The 16,539-nt window shown below is 40.6% G+C and overlaps 1 protein-coding gene across 2 annotated transcripts; it reads left to right on the top strand.

Moving 5' to 3' along the window:
• The first annotated feature begins 8,247 nt into the window (after nt 1-8,247).
• Nucleotides 8,248-16,300, top strand: GNPDA2 (glucosamine-6-phosphate deaminase 2). 2 transcript variants are annotated; one of them, XM_075420773.1, is made up of 6 exons: nt 8,248-8,346; nt 9,806-9,969; nt 10,274-10,375; nt 10,879-11,061; nt 11,384-11,568; nt 11,666-16,300. In XM_075420773.1, the coding sequence occupies exons 2-6, from the start codon at nt 9,846-9,848 to the stop codon at nt 11,849-11,851; spliced, it is 780 nt and encodes a 259-aa protein (XP_075276888.1). In that variant the 5' UTR covers nt 8,248-8,346; nt 9,806-9,845; the 3' UTR covers nt 11,852-16,300. The 2 variants fall into 2 exon arrangements, with proteins under 2 accessions (XP_075276888.1, XP_009933790.1); XM_009935488.2 differs by lacking the exon at nt 8,248-8,346 and having other exon boundaries at nt 8,491-9,969; nt 11,666-11,840; nt 15,256-16,300.
• Nucleotides 16,301-16,539: the final 239 nt, after the last annotated feature.

The raw sequence follows: 16,539 nt of genomic DNA, 5'->3' as shown, positions 1-16,539 counted from the left end.
AGTACCCTGTGTCCCCTGTTGTCCCACTGAACACTGGCAGCAATGAAGCTGAAACTTCTGAAGGGAGTTCAGCACAAAACACAAGTTTTCCACTAACAAGCAAAACATTCATATCACTGAAAATATACAAACTAACTGAAATGGGTTGCTGTCATAAACATTGCTTAACAGAATGAAAATAACCTGACGCCAACAAGAAGTGTGACAGCTCCAGAAGCCTGGGCCTAGTTTTATATAGAGTTAGACAAAGTACTTGCTGAAAACTGTCTTTGCCAGTTGCCTACACAGTTCAAGGCAACACTAGAAGAGGCCCTATCCTTCCTGCCAGAGGAGGATGTCGGGCATGGTAAAGCCTCAGCAGAGGAAGACTATGAGAGGAGGGTGGAATGAGTATGATCTTCAATGATGGCACACTCATCATGGAAAGGCACACGCACATAAAGACTTATGTGCAAACTCTCTTAAGCAAAGACCGGTGACGTACTGTAACTCCCTGCTTGGGCGAGTTGTGTGGCCATGCCTATGCCACCCTTGCATCCATACTCACAGGGAGAGAGGTTACTCTTTTTGTCAAATTGTCTGTGGGTGCAACTCCAGGTGCTGAGAGCTCAGCAAACAATAGCCATCCTAAGCCCCTGCTTTTTGACTATGTGATTTGCCTCCCTGTGCTCCTAGAAGATGCAGGAGATGCTGGAGTGGTGGATCCTTTCTACCTTCCTAATTTCCTAACTAAGCCAGACACTGGCATAGTTTCCAGCTTCCTTGAGTGCCTGCTGAAAACAATATTTAAAGGCAAAGGTAATGTCAACCACAAATTTACTTCCCTTCCCAAACTGCACTAACTTTGGGGTGAATTAAGACATGCACATTTTTTCATATTCTGTCTTTTTTGCCAGTATTATCCCACCTGTAGCTTATGAACAAATTTTATAGGTTTTGAAGTAAATGGGTTGCATTCTATATATTTTTAGATGTTCAAAAAAAAGGATATGTATTTGGAAAGCCTGGCTTTACAAAGACTTTGTTAAGGAAATACAGGATGCAGTATTAGACAGTCAGGGACAACTCTGGCCTGGGTCTTTCAAATCTTCTGCCTGCTGATCACTACCCCCTTAGCTTGACAGGTGGCAATAAAAATCAGATGAGTCAAATAAAATAATGGGCTATTTCTGGTTGGTACAATAAAAGATACTTTCTGGAGGCTTTGTCATGTCTGAATATCCACTCTCATCCCATGTTTCATCACATGACCACTCAAAGCAAACAGACTAAGGTAGCTTTATGACACACAAATAGATTTCTAAAGGGAATATTTAACTTTGTAACACTCCATCTCTCAAAGTTCAAAATTATACTAACAAGTTGATGAGAGTGATCAGTACTTTCCAGGGCCACAGTCTGAGGAATGCTTTGATTGGTCCCAGGACGGGGGTAGATTGTGTGGGAACCACCCCAGCCACACTCCAGCGTTCCCACAGGAGATGCCTGGGTCCTCACATGAGAACAAAAAATCACAGAATCACACACACACAAAAAGTCAGCTACGTGTTAGGGGAGAAAAAGTGTTTGTAATCGAGGCTCACCTGGAGATCTGCCGTTTTGTCTCTGGAACTGCACAAAGCAGGTACAACCACAAATGGTACAGTCAGCAGAGAACAGTTGACTCTCTGGGCACAGGCAGACACTCCTGTTTGTAGGGATTAAAAAATAATTATCTTGGGAGAAGAATTTGCTTAAGCCTTCTCTGTTTTCTCATTTAATTTGTAACATGCCCAGGTGGGGCAAGAACCCTTTCAGGAAATAATGACCTAGACAGGACCCAAGCTTCAGCTACTAAGCTGCAGGATAACCCTTTTCTAAGCTCTCTGCGAGCGGGTTGTTACAGCTAAGGGGATTCAGAAAGCCTCTGGTTAAAATGGAAACACAACAAAGACCAAGTCAATCAGACAAACATCCATCAGTAGTCTGCTGCATATTCTGCAGACTAGGTGCGAATGTACTGCTGATCTTCTGCTCAAGCCAGACCTCAGTCCAGCCAGACGGAATGGCCAACGTGGCAAAGGATACCATCAGAGTTTCCAGAAATAAAGTTCTATGTACTGGAAGAAATTACCTGGCAAAAAATCGTATATTAATTTAATTTTTTATAAATACGACTTTTTTTTTTTGAAAGGAGTTATTATGCTTCCGATGCCAACTCTTGAAGCACAGAAGCAAGGCAGTTAAGTCTTTAAATGAACGCGAGAACATGGAGTATTTAACGAACTAAGGCTTCGCCACGCTGAGGTTAAGAAGACCACAAAACCTCAGCAGAAACGGACCGCAAGGGAAGGCGGCGATCTGCAGAGGGAACACCGTACACACCAGCCCCGCTCCGCCCGGCCCGGCCCGGCCCGGCCCGGCCCGGCCCCTCCCCGTCCGGCCCACCTCGGCCCCTCCCGGCTCCTCCCAGCCCGGCTTGGTCCCGCCCGGCCCCTCCCGGCGTCCCCCTGCTGCCCCCTTGCGGTCGCGCGGCGCCCCGGGCGGGCGGGGCAGCCCGCTTCTCGCGCAGTCAGCCTGTCGAAAGAACGGCATTTTAAGAAAAACCACACAAAAAAAATCTATTTAAAAAAAAAAAAAAAACAGAAAACCAGCCCCCGCCAAGGATGACATTGGAAAGGTTTAATCAGTGCACAGAGAGAGACAGTAAGTCCACGCTACACTTCTTGAAGCTGTTTTACAACTCCAGTCTGCCTAGGCTTTTCTAAAAAAACAGGCAGTGTCGATTTCAAAAAAAAAGGAGCAATATTAAATGGGATGCAACACTCTTCTCCTTGCAAGTACTAACAAAAAACCGCCGAGCATGATTTTTCTGGTTATCTCCCATCATCTTTGCAAGCCTAACGTGAAACTTCAAATCCTGGTTTAGTTTTTGCACAAACACTGTCAGAGGAGAACATTTTCGTGAGCGCTAGGGACTCGCAGAGCTTCTCGATATAAATTATGTATATCCAGAAACATTCCCAAGCACTGAGCCGACTGGCACAGGATGGCCTGTGGATAAGCTAGTAAAAAGCTTGCTGACTGCAAAACAGGGAACTTCTTTCCCACGTGCATAGCTGGAATAGCATGCTGTGTTAAACACAACCTGTGTATTTTTGTGCCAAATCTCATTAATATCTCTACAGAAACACCTAGTACCTCTGCTGCTTTCTCACTGGCTCTGTGCAGCACATGGCAATATACCATTCTAGATGGAGCAAGTGTCAACACCACAGTCAGGTCCTCCCGTTCCTCTGTACTTTACCGTGGCCTCCCTTCAAAACGCGATGGTAGAGGAAGCAGAGAAGCGCAAGCAGCTGTCTGTTTGCCTGACAGTATATAGTGACACAGGCCTACAGATGTACCATGTGCCTGCATTGCGACTTCCTGAGAAAAGATAACCAGAATGTTGATTTTCCCATCATGTGTGCAGTTAAAATGGGAAGTCTATTCATGTAAGAATCTGAAATGACTGATGCTAGCTAAATTTTGAAACACTGCCACCTGGGCTGCAATTCATCTGACTCCATATTCATATACTTACTCCATTTTCACTCTGTATAAACCCCCATATTCAACCTATCCACGTTTTCCTGAAGGAAATGCTAGGAAATTCTAGATTAGCTAGAATTCAACCACCAAGGACAGATGTCTTCTACCCATCACTCAGCAGACCACATTTTGGCAATGGTCCTGCAGAGAGTGTGAATCAGCCCACCCACGCTTTAATCAGGCTGCCTAACTGGGCAGACAAGAGTCAGGACGCTGAGCAAATACCCATACTCCAGTCCTTTCCTTTGTCATTCACTCTTGCTCCTCAACAGCCATCAAACACAGAACTCCTTGCAAAAACACCTCGAAACCAATCAATCCCTTGACTTATAAAGCTTCTGTGAAGCGCTAGACCAAACGAGATTATCTGCGGAGAAAAAAAAACGTGGCCCCCCATCACAGAGTGTTTGAGGTAGGGGCACAGCTTTTGTCTTCATTCGGTGTCACGGTTTAACCCAGCAGCCAGCAGCTAAGCACCAGACAGCCGCTCGCTCACTCCCTCCCGCAGTGGGATGGGGAGGAGAAATGGACAAAAAAGCACAGCTCGTGGGTTGAGATAAAGACAGTTTAACAGGACAACAAAAATAAGAGAGAGTAATGATAACAAGTATACAAGTAATGCACAATACAATTTCCCACCACCCAGTGATTAACTGCCATCCCAAGCAGTGATCATGGAACTCATGGACTCCTGCTCTCAGGCCAACACCCATCCATAAACTGAGCGTGATGTCTATGGTATGGAATATCTCCATCGGCCAGATTGGGTTAGCTGCCTGCCTATGCTCCCTCCCAGCTCCTGCGCACCTGCTCATCAGCCAGACACGGGAAGCTGAAAAAAAAGTCCTTGATTTCTTAGTAACAACTAAAAACATCAATGTATTATCAACATTCTTCTCATACTAAATCCAAAACACAGCAGCTACTGGGAAGAAAATTATCTCTATCTCAGCCAAAACCAGGACAGCCTGCAAAGGACCTTGTGCTTGGTATCCTTTATTTTTACCTTTAGAAACAGCTTCAGCTCCCAAGAGACACCAGACGAGTCAAGTGTCCCCTCAGGCTTCGTGCAGGAGACAAATCAAGTCACCAGAAATTCAGCATGCTTTAGTCAGAGAACAACAGAAGGCTGCTGACCCTGTGACATTAACCAGAGTACCAGTGGTAACCACCACTATCTTCACATTCCCCCAGAGCTCTGAAAAATAAAAAAAAAACCATCAACAAACGTCTCTTCACTGCAGTTTCCCTCCTTGTTCCCATGGAGTTATCACCCTCTAAAAGGTTTCAGTTGCTACGTTATTTTGTATCCTTTTTCTTCATTTGCACACTTGTTACACAGCAGAGTTTAATTCAGCAAGGTGATAAGAAGTAGTATTTTTTTAAGTGTTCTCATCAACTACATGTTTCTCAACCTCTACATTTAATGCCTTGACAAATATCTTCATTGCAGCCTTTTTGGCTTCTTCTCAGAGTAGTTCCTGCATGTCAACATCCATTTGAGTAATTTTCATTCATAGATCCCAACTTGTGGCAGGATCCTTTGTTCTTCAAGCTAAAAAGGGGGGAATCTGAAGGAATAGCTACCTTGTCAAAAGACTGGCTTCAGCCAAAGTTCAGGTGGCCCTCCTTAGGTGAAACTCGATGCAGCTTGGTTACTATCGAAGTACATCCAGTAAAAATTCCTAGTCACTTCAACACAGGTTTAAAAAAAGCAGCACAAAAGATCATAGCAGATATATAAAAATCAGATCACCATGACTAGGGCAAATGAATTCACACTTAACTGAAGGGGCCATTAATAAAAAAAGGAAAAAATTTATGACAGAAAGACACTGGGATCTTAAATACCATGACTGTGAGATTTTAAGAAATCTCTAGTCATGCTGCTCAATGAAACCTAGTAAGGAATTAAGACTTTGCCTAATTAGTAGCAACAACATTAAGTGCACATACAGTATTGTTCAGAACTTAGAGGCAGCAGGAAAAAGTGCAAGAAGTTCCACTGAGCGTAGAACGGTACATCACATGTTCTCTGACCTCCTGGGGAACATGCAACATGGGGGAGCCTATGAGCTGAATTCTAAGAGTTTTTCATTAGTGATGAACAAAGTGAATTTTCAAGTTGTGGAAACCAACAGAACTTGCATGAAAGATCTCAATTTCCTATAGCAAATTCATGTGCAAAGCGATGAACAAAGCCAATGGACCACAGTGGGATAAGAAATGTATGGCAGGGTCATACCCAGAGGGCAGAGCTAGGAATGGGATCAGAGATGGGAAGCACAGAAGTTGAATGACGCTGTTCTGCCAAGGGAAAAGGGGATAACGCAAACGGCTGTTCTTGCTGTACACCATCCATTCCGGCATGCTCCACTCTTACCTTGTCAAGGTAGCAGGCAGCAAGTGTACATTAGAGTAAAAATCCTCAGAAACAATTGACCGTCTTGAGATCAGTGTAGCCTGTAAAGATTTTACGGAAGAAGCCCATTGTTGCTACCTTCAGGGGCACTGTAACGCAGTGCCACATACAAGCTGGCAACACTAAGGAAAGGAAAGCAAAGAAAGGGAACAGGCAATTCTAGTAGACAGCAGAGCGCTGATGAAAGGAGAACCACACATGGATGCCTGATCATGAGAAAGTAATTCGGCAATCTCTTACACTGAGGTTACGTTTCAGAGAAAAGGCCTCACCCAGGGAAGCGAAGATCTCCCCTACAGTTCTGAGGGGAGGACGATTTCAGGCCTATAGGTACTTAGGTGTTAGTAATACCAAAGAAAAGCATTAACTAGTCCGCTATATGCAAAAGTAGTTTACCACTGAAGTGTTACACATGGTCCACATAGGTAGAAAAAAAACCAGACTGGAAATCTATAAGAAAAACTTAGGTTGTACACTGACGTGCGGAAACAAACTCCACAACTCACAGAGAGTTATAAAGCAGTTATGTTTATTACGGTGCCGGGTGCAAGGGGGATTGCTCCTCCTAACTTGCACACTGGGTCACAAAGCATGCACCTATTTATTACAAAGTTTATCTAAGTGGGCCAGATTATTACAATTAGTTTTGGGAATAGGCATGATTATTATAATTACTTCCAGGAATTCATTATCATACTCCATCCCTCTTTAGCGCTTGCGCGATGTCATCTGGTGGTCATCTGTGGGGGTTTTCCTCGCTGTGCACTTTTCACCTTTGGCCCAAAACTGCTGAGTTGTCTGTGTTGGCTGAGTTCCAAGCCGCCAAACCAGTTTCAGCTAGAGGGGGGGCTTCTTACAGACGATAGGGTTCTGGTTATCAGTCCTTATCAGTCCCTGTCTCTTTTACCCATCTTGCACCAGTCCTTGTTATCTACATTTGAGCTTACAGCAGTCTTTATTAGCAAGATTACAAAGAATAGGACCAAACTAAATGTCAGAGGTTAATCCTCGCCTCAACATGGCTGCAAAGCTATATAACAAAATCAAACCTAAACTATAGCAAAATCGAACTAAATGTCAATTTCTCACATCAACATAGGATCTGAAAATCACAACCTCCACTGCAAGCACTATCTGAATGAGAACAGCAGAGGTGCAGAGCATAAGCCAAGAAATAGTGCAAGAAAAAACAATATTCTTTAGGACCTGGTAAAATTTCCGAGATAAAGACTGTATCAGAAGGACAGGCATGAGCTAAACTAAGTTGCCAACATTAGAAAGTTAAATTCAATTAAAAGGCAGATGTGGAAACAAAGCATATTTTTATTGGTTGCCAACTAAGCCCCAGAGACTGCAGATTTGTTTTTCCTCAAAGTCTGCAAATGCACCCTTCGCACCCTTGGCAAATCATTACTCAGTCTTTCTGAACTACCTTGCAGTAGCTCTAGATGGGTAACCAGAAAATGTATTGTCATGTCCACGTATGACTCCAGAGTAGTTGGTGGGTTTTTTTTGTGTTTGTTTTTTTGTTTTGTTTTGGTTTTTTTACACATCATGCTCCTCCCTTTAGCGTTCAATCATAATGTTTTTCCTCATTTATGCTCTGCCCTGTAAAGAAGGGGGGGTCTTCTGATATGGTAAGGCCCCGGTGAAGTCTACAGCACACACATACACATATATTCAGAACTACCTAGCTTGCTGTTCTCCGTTCCCCCCCTCAATTCTGAAGAAGCACCCTTTAAGACTATTATCCCTCCTTTCTCCATTAACAAGAACCAGCACACCACAGCTGCTTATTTTATAGCTTAGCTGGTTGTATACAATTACTGAACTGTTTCTAAAGCAAAAAAGAAGCTGTTTTGCCTATCATTCTTGCAATAACTATGAGCGCACTCTTTGGCATCTGTTTCAATCACATCAGTTACAGGGAAACTGCTCCCGTTAAGACCTCAGCGTGCCACCTGCTTCCCCCAAAACAAGGCCTCACGCAAGGGCTCTACTCCAGTTCAGCCCGTCACGCAGGTCAGCGCTTTAGCGTCACCCACCCCGAGCCCCCAGCCGCTCCCTAGGCCCGCCTCGGAGGGAGGGGGGGAGCCCCCTTCGCTCATACCCGACCCCCGCTGCGGACATGAGGAGGTCAAACGACGCCCACCATTCCCTCAGTGCCCCCACCGCCCGCCTTTCAGGGGCCGCCCCCGCGCATGCGCGACACCGCCCCGCCGCGAGGCTATTTCCGGCCCCCGCCAGGTGCTTCCGGGTTCAGTCGGCGGCGGAGGGCAGGGTGCTGTGGAGCGCTCCGGCGGTGCGAGCCCCGTCCTCCACCTTCCCTCCCGCTGCAGCCTCTCCCGGGGGTGAGCGGGGCCGGGCAGTGGCGCGCATGTCGCCGGGGCGAGGAGAGGCGAGGCTGGGCCCTGCTGCCGCGGGTGCGGCCGCGCCAGCAGGCCCCCGGGCCGGGGAGGGCCGCGGGGGCGGTAGGTCTCTTACTCTGGTAGCGTAGATTCACCAGCCCCAGCCGAAAATGCGCGGTGGTTCTGGTGTCGTTCGCGGGTCGCTCCTGCCGGAGGGCATCACCGTGTTCGCAGGGTGGAGTCGTTAACGCCTTCCGAGGCCTCCCTGAAGCGGCGGATCTGCTTCTGGTTGCCGGCTTGTCCGGCCGGCCTCCTCGAGGAGGCGGGAGCGCTGGCTTGCTCGGTACCCATGGGAGAGCGTTTCCCCTGCCGAAGGGGGAGCTGCGAGCGCAGCCGGCACAGGGTGGGGGTCGCTGCTTCCCCTTGCCGCGGGGCGAACAGGCGTTACCCTGTTAAGCACCGTTGCAGTTTAATTCGTGTTTCTTCGGAAACTGGCCTCTCGTTTCGTGTCAGCTAAGAGTAGTGTGTGCTGGGGGTGGTTTGGCCCTTAGCTGGCCGTAGGGTTCTGGCAGCTGTCTTGTCTTCTGGCTAATGCTGAGCACACTCAGACTTCGGAAGAGAGCAGTAATACATTGCAAAGTGTATTACTGAGTCTTGCTGATAATCACCTGACCGTTAAGCAGAAACTCATGGAGAAATGAGCTTTACTTAAATGTCAGAGATGCTTGTGTACTTTTAACAGCCAAACTTGTCTTCTAAATATTCATCTTAATAGTTGATATAGTTGTACTCAAAATTACAGCCTGTAAAAACTGACTGACTTCTGTTTAAAGTTACTTTGAAAAGAAAAAATGTGACCTCTTAGGTATTTTCTCCTGTGAATTGTAAAGATTTTGAATATCTCTAATGCTCTAACTTTTTTTTTGCAGGTTTATAAGCTTACTGAAGCATTGTTATGGCGCTGTAGTGGAAGTGAAATTAGTTTTAATTGTTTACTTCTAATTATGTATTTTCAGTATAGAAGCATGGGGTTATTTTGGGCCTCGTTTTTGAAATTTTAGGCATTCAGCTGGTTATGAGAAACAGGAAATGTCTATCTTTGTTTACTTGTTTGCTTTTATTTCAAGCAGAGTATTTCCTCTTTTCTAACAGTAACAACTAATTAAAAGATTTGAGTTCAAAATGGCCTGTTCTCATTTTGTTTTAGCTTTTTCCTACAAGTTACTTTGAATTAGCTTGTGAACTTTAATAAATATTTTTACTGTAATCTATCACTTGGGTTCTGTAGCTTTTCTTTTGATTGAACTAGGACTGCAAGAGTGCAATATGCATATGCAAGTAAAATAACCTGTATTTAGCACTGTACATCGTCAGTATAAAAGGTCGTTTTATCTTTTCTGTAATGTGAGAGTTTTACAGCTATTCATATGGTGCTTTTTAAAAACTTCGACATTTTCTCTAGGTTTGAGTTTGTTTTATCGTAAAAGTCCCTCACTGCCATAATGAGGCTAGTAATTCTTGAAGATTATGATCAGGCTAGTGAATGGGCAGCAAAATACATCTGTAATCGTATTATCCAGTTCAAGCCAAGTCAAGGAAGATATTTCACGCTTGGTCTACCAACAGGTAAGTTTCATTCAAAGCCTATGTAAATTACTAAACATAGAACTATGTTTGTATCATTGCTAACAGATACAGTATTTAAAAGAATACAAATATATTTTTGGTAATCCTCCAACATATTTCCGTTTTAAATATGAATTTGATTTGTGTAAAAAATTCTGATAAGGTTTGATAAGCTGAGAAATACTAAATGAGAAATAGCAGATTTCTTTTATGCTGAAAATCATTGTGGCAAAATCTGACTGAAGAGATTTAAATATACTGAATGTGTGGATATGTAGAACAGTGGAAAAACTTTGTTTGGCAGGGAGTACACCTTTGGGATGTTACAAAAAGCTGATAGAATATCACAAGAATGGAGATCTCTCTTTCAAATATGTAAAGACTTTCAACATGGATGAATATGTAGGTAAGATGTGCTAATTATTTGAGAACACACTACACTGATTTTTTTTTTCTGTTATTAAAACTGTTAAATACTTGACAAAGCACAAGATCAATCTAATATGTTTGTACTTCTAAGTTAGACTTATGTACATGGTGTCATCTTGAGCATTTTTTGCTGTTCCTTTATCTACAAAAATGCAAGTAATAACTAGTCCAGGTGGATCCTGGGCTAAATTCAGTGCTTATAAGTCACTTCTGTGGAAAGTATGTTGTCATATAGTATTGTGACTGCATTTCTTTTAAAGACTTTACACTCCTTGTGTTAGGATGTATGCAAAGGAAATATAAACTGTTTACTTTGTGCATGCCAACAGGAAGTTTTTCTTAATGTGATTTAAAATACTGCTTTATCTGACTTCTTACTTAAGTTTGTCTTGCATGCCCTACATTGGTTACACAAAGACTAGAATTAAAGCTATTTGGTTAGATCTGGTAATATGTTATCTTCACCCTAAATGATTTCAGGGCTTCCCAGAAATCATCCAGAGAGCTATCATTCCTATATGTGGAATAACTTCTTTAAGCATATTGACATAGATCCAAATAATGCTCATATCCTTGATGGGAATGCTCCAGACTTACAGGCGGAATGTGATGCATTTGAAAAGAAAATTGAAGCAGCAGGGGGAATTGACCTGTTTGTTGGAGGTATGAGGAAATGCTCTGTGGTTAGTTATGATTCAAATACACTGATTGTTTAATCACTATTTTTCACAACTTGTCTAATGCACTTTTTTCAATTATGGTGTAAGAGAGTTCTGTGACTAACAAAGAATCAGTATCAAAACAGAATGATTGGTGTCCGTGTTTCTAATAACTTAATTTCAAGTAACTTTTGAATGCTTTTTATTGAAAATGGGGAACCAAAAGGAAAGAATGAGTCCTAAAACTTCTTTATTCATTTACAATGTTTGAGGATATTTGTTGACTCGCAGGTCTGGAATGATTCACTTTTTTTAACTTTGAAAAGGCATTGGTCCAGATGGCCACATTGCATTCAATGAACCCGGATCAAGTTTGTCTTCAAGAACAAGATTAAAGACATTAGCAATGGACACCATTTTGGCAAATGCTAAATACTTTGATGGAGACTTATCTAAAGTACCAACTATGGCGCTAACAGTTGGTGTGGGTACAGTGATGGATGCTAGAGAAGTAAGAACTCATTTAGTTCTAGTTGCATGTGTCTGTTTTCAAGACTAGTTGGTAATGATACTGGGATTGAAAGTAAAGAGACCTTTGTTTTTTGCAGGTGATGATTCTTATAACAGGGGCACATAAGGCTTTTGCATTATACAAAGCAATTGAGGAAGGAGTCAATCATATGTGGACAGTTTCTGCTTTCCAGCAACATCCTCGTACTATCTTTGTGTGTGATGAAGATGCTACTTTAGAACTGAGAGTTAAAACTGTGAAGTACTTTAAAGGTGAGCACTGAATCAGAGGTTACATGTATTTAAAAAAAATCCATATTTTAAATTATATTGATATAAGTCTGAGCCTTCCAACACTTTACAGTAGCTAGTGTATAATGTTATGTATTCAAAATACTAAATGTTAACTTATTTCTTGCTAATGGAAAAGTGATAGGAGGCATAACTTGTGTTCCTTACATTCCTGACAAATCTACTTTGGAAAAATATTTCGTTTGCTTCCAATTTAAAATTACAGTTTAGTAATCTTCATCTGTATGTAAAAAAGCAGCAGTCTGGTGTTAGTAATACTGGTCTTAAATGTACTGGAAAGTTTCACTTAGAGAAAACGTGATACATTTATTAATCCTGATATATTTTCATGCTACTTTTGCTATGTGCTGTATTGTGCTGTCTAGTAAACTTGAAATGTGTGATACAGTCTTTGAAGCCACCTGAGGACATTCTTCATACAGTATAATTAGCAGAACAATCTATACTGACTTTTAATACATTGCAGCCTTTTACTGGGCTTTTCATATTTGTAGTAGGTATATTGAGACAAGTGTAAAGTAAGCTGGGATTTCTGATAGTCATTGAGACTTCCTAGATGTGAATTCTGTTTCACTGAGGCTGTAGAAGCTGAGAAAAGTAGTTTTCTCCTAACTATATTAGTGCAGTAAATGCAATTGTGTAAATTGGTCACCTTTCTCACTAGCATGGCTTTGGATACTTGTAGTAGTTGAGGCAGCTGAGATCAAGATTGTAATTTATGAAATTATTTTTTAGAGCATTATATCACCAGTGCCTATATATGTATTCGATTGCAATTCTGGCATTGTGATTTTTATCCTGATACCATTTGTGGCCAACTTGTTAATTTGGGATTTTTTCAGTATGCTGTTCTTTGCAATGTGTCGTGTGTGTGTTAGTCTTTACCTGTATCACACTGCTAGATAGTACTTACTGTTGTTTTCAAAGACAAACTTCTTTAACTACTTGGAGAAATTTTAAACGTTATCCTGTATTTCATATAAATGAAAGCTTTGCTTTGTGAAAGATATAAACCTAATGTAGAATTATTAGGTGTGAATGACACTGAACATTGCTTTAAAAAATCAAGGGCTACAGTATATGAATGTGTGCTGTTCTGTCACACTGTATTTAATTACCCTGTAGTAAGAGCAGTAGAATTCTTAAACAGATTGTTTACTTCAAACTTGCTTAATTTTAGCTATTCTCAAATCAGTGAGATTATCTCTTTTTAAGATGGAGAAGAAATCAGTGTGGGTCAAATTTGGAATTATTTCTGAATCTTGGTCTTCAGGTTAGACTTAGGAAGCTAGGTAGCTCTTAATGACTGCTAGTTATGGCAGCTGTTTACTGCAATTTTTTCACCATTTAAAAAAATGTCAGGGTACTATATGAAACTTCAAATCTTTTTTATAATCAAGTACCACACTGACTGGTAACTAGAATAACTCTTACTCCCCTGCACTTTTTTATAACTTTCTGAAAACCTGTTAGAGGCTAAAATTATCAAGTGTACATAAATGTTCTCACTGAAAAAGGGAATGGAAAATTTCTTGCAGAATGAAGCAGAAAATTAATTTTTAATTTCCTAATTAGTCTGCAGAGAAGTTAATTCAAAATAATTTTTCCATATTTGTACATGCTTTTACTGAAACTGTTTGCAGAAATTTGTTTATTCAATGCATACTTGAATATACAGTGAAACTTTCATTTGAAATAATTGTTTTGTCATATATTGAGTAAGGACTCTGCATATCTTTAAAAAAAGCTTTTGTTTCTAACTTTTTCCCTAAACAGTTTCACGGGATTTAAATATCCTTCATTAAATATGGCAGAGGCAGTACTTTGTAAGCATTTTTCATGCCTCTAGGAAGTGGGTAATTATCTCCTTTTCCCATTTTTAGAAGAGAAAAACACTGGTAGGAAGTGGAATGTTTAAAGTTCAAAACATGGTTCTAGCTTGAGTAGTGTGTGCAGCTGTTACTCTTTTTTAGTGCAAATGGCTTTTGTATGGAATGTGTACATAATATTTTCTCATTTACTGTTAAACTGCTGAAAAATATTACTGACTTCATCTTTCCCATGCACATCAACCCAACAGTTACCCTTCATGAAATCTAAGAAACTGTTTTCATTAGTTTTGTTGCCCTCTAAGTTGTGTTTTTTTTTTTTTTCCCTGCAAATATATGAAGCTAAGTCATTACCTCTAGAGACAAAAAGAGCTGGATTCTTGGATTCTTGAACCAGTTATAGGTGTTGCCTGTTTAATATGGCTGAATGTGTCACCAGGTGGAGAAGGAAATAATGTCTGTATTTTTTATTAAATAATCACACACTGATTAAAATATATGCTGCATAAAATGCCTTTTCTTGTGATCACCTGCAGTAATGACCTCAGATTGTGTAGTTATTCAGATTTCATGTTGCTGCAGTGATGCTAAGTTTGCCAGCAGATGCATCATGTAGCAGTTGAATATTCTTTGCTGTAGATAATCACTGAAGTGTGCACTATTATTGGACTGCTTTTAGTGGTTTTTAAGAAAATTTCTGTACTTTTAATATTGCATATTAACTTGCATATTAACTTACATTTGTAATTTTAGAAGTTACTCTTTAGTTTGGTGCTAAAATTGACTTTTACTTTGCAGATTGTGAACACTGATCAGTTACTGTTATTAGTCCTTAAGGTGAAATGAGGTTAAAAACATACCAGTGACTGAATGTCATACATACTTAGATGTAGGTAACATTTTTACTAAGTTGTAACAATAAAAAAGTAGTACCTTTTCTTTTAACTGCTCTTTTCAGCATTTTCCAAAATTAAAGTATCTGAATAGAAAAAAAAATACTCCCCTAATCAGAGTTATGGATGACTTCTATATGACCAAAATAGCCCAGCTGGAAAACAGTTGACCCACTGCAGTTCTGAATCTGTGTTAGCAATCTGGATGTGCTTACTTTCATTTTGCCAGTCTAGGACCACAAGTACACTATTAATTACAGAGGCAGTAATACCAAAATGCTAGAATGTTGCAATTCAAGGTGTAGAAGTATCAATATGTGTACATCTGATTTTTATGACAAATTGTAGTATGAGGGAATTTTATATCGCTGTTACGCAGTTTTTAATACAAAGGGAAGATGGGTGGATCTCATTCAATTCAGTCTTATCTAGGCTCACTTTATACTGAAGATGTCAGTGGTATTCAAGTGATACAGGAATAAATATGTTGTCTTTACTTCTGATTTTAAACTACTTCAAATAGCCATTGTTATTCTCTTCAGTGAACTATTTAAAATGTATACTTAATTTAAACTCCAAATAAAAATGCGGGTAGAAAGACATGTTGAAAAAGTATAACTAATGTAAAGCTGGCATTGTTGCTTTCCCCTCAAGGTTTAATGCATGTGCACAATAAGCTTGTGGACCCACTGTACAGTATGAAAGAAAACTGAAGGAAGACTTGAAGAGGCACTCCATGTGGGTCAACAGCAACAGTTTTAGGTAGCAGATGAGTACGCTGCTATGCAATATGCTGAAAACTGTTTAAACTGGGGAATCCTAGGTACTGTATTTTTTTAAAAGGTCCAATATCTGTACACTCACATTCCATCTGTTTGCTGTGTTATGCGTTTTGCTTTAACATTTGGAGCTCTGTTGTTGGCTGGTACATAACTAAATGAAAGAGAATAAACCTGTGGGAGACTGCATGTTATGTAGGAGGGGGAAAGCAGAGCGCTTATTCTAGCACAGTAATGTAGTGCATCTACCTTGTGTTAGAGAAAATATTTTATTTCCAGGAATTTGTAATTTTTGGCTTGATTAGTGTAGCTATTTTTGCATTGATGTCTCTAGGCAGAATGGTTTTGGCCTTTGTCAATACTATGGACTTGTAATAGTTGTACAATTTCTACTATGAAATGTTCTGTTTATATATATCTAATGTACACTGAGCTTTTGCACTTGGTTGCCTTAAATTTATTTTGAACAGTTTTGGGGCATCTCAAGTCCTGCTGTACAATTCAGGCAAATAAAAATACAAAAGCAGTGCCTAAGAATGTACCAAATTCTTGCAAGTTATAACTTACTCCACAGATAAAAATATTAAACTTCTGCCATAGCACTTTTTCCTCTCATGTATTTCAAATTACTTTAGTATTTTTATATTTTTGGTAATTGAGCTTTATACATAAGGAAAATCTAAATGTTCCTTTCTAGAGGTACATGTTTAAATCATACCATTGATGTTACTATTAAATGCCTGAAAAGAGGTTAATTTACAAGAATATAATGTCTGCAAGTTTAATACATGGTCATTTAAAGTCAACTGTTAATCACTTTGCAATAGTACCTCTCATTGTATCATTATAAGCATTGAGCTGTTACAAGGAATGTTATTTCCTATTTTCAATATAAGTAAAACTTAAGTATAAACCTATAATTTCAAAATTGCTTTGTTTCTAATATAAATTCTGTCATGAATAAATACTTTAGTGTTTCATGGAGAGGTTACAGAATCACAGAATCACAGAATAGTAGGGGTTGGAAGGGACCTCTGTGGGTCATCTAGTCCAACCCCCCCGCCGAAGCAGGGTCACCTACAGCAGGCTGCACAGGACTGCGTCCAGGCGGGTCTTGAATATCTCCAGAGAAGGAGACTCCACAACCTCCCTGGGCAGC

Source organism: Opisthocomus hoazin, chromosome 5 (assembly GCF_030867145.1).
Source record: "Opisthocomus hoazin isolate bOpiHoa1 chromosome 5, bOpiHoa1.hap1, whole genome shotgun sequence".
Classification (NCBI taxonomy): Eukaryota; Metazoa; Chordata; class Aves; order Opisthocomiformes; family Opisthocomidae; genus Opisthocomus; species Opisthocomus hoazin.
This window is presented reverse-complemented; position numbering and strand designations above follow the sequence as displayed.

What these genes read in the sequence shown, in the direction of transcription:
- GNPDA2 (XM_009935488.2), top strand. Translation starts at nt 9,846, where the DNA reads ATGAGGCTAGTAATTCTTGAAGATTATGATCAGGCTAGTGAATGGGCA. An exon ending in CACGCTTGGTCTACCAACAG is followed by an intron (nt 9,970 to 10,273) that starts GTAAGTTTCATT and finishes TTTGTTTGGCAG; the next exon opens with GGAGTACACCTTTGGGATGT. An exon ending in CAGTGATGGATGCTAGAGAA is followed by an intron (nt 11,569 to 11,665) that starts GTAAGAACTCAT and finishes TGTTTTTTGCAG; the next exon opens with GTGATGATTCTTATAACAGG.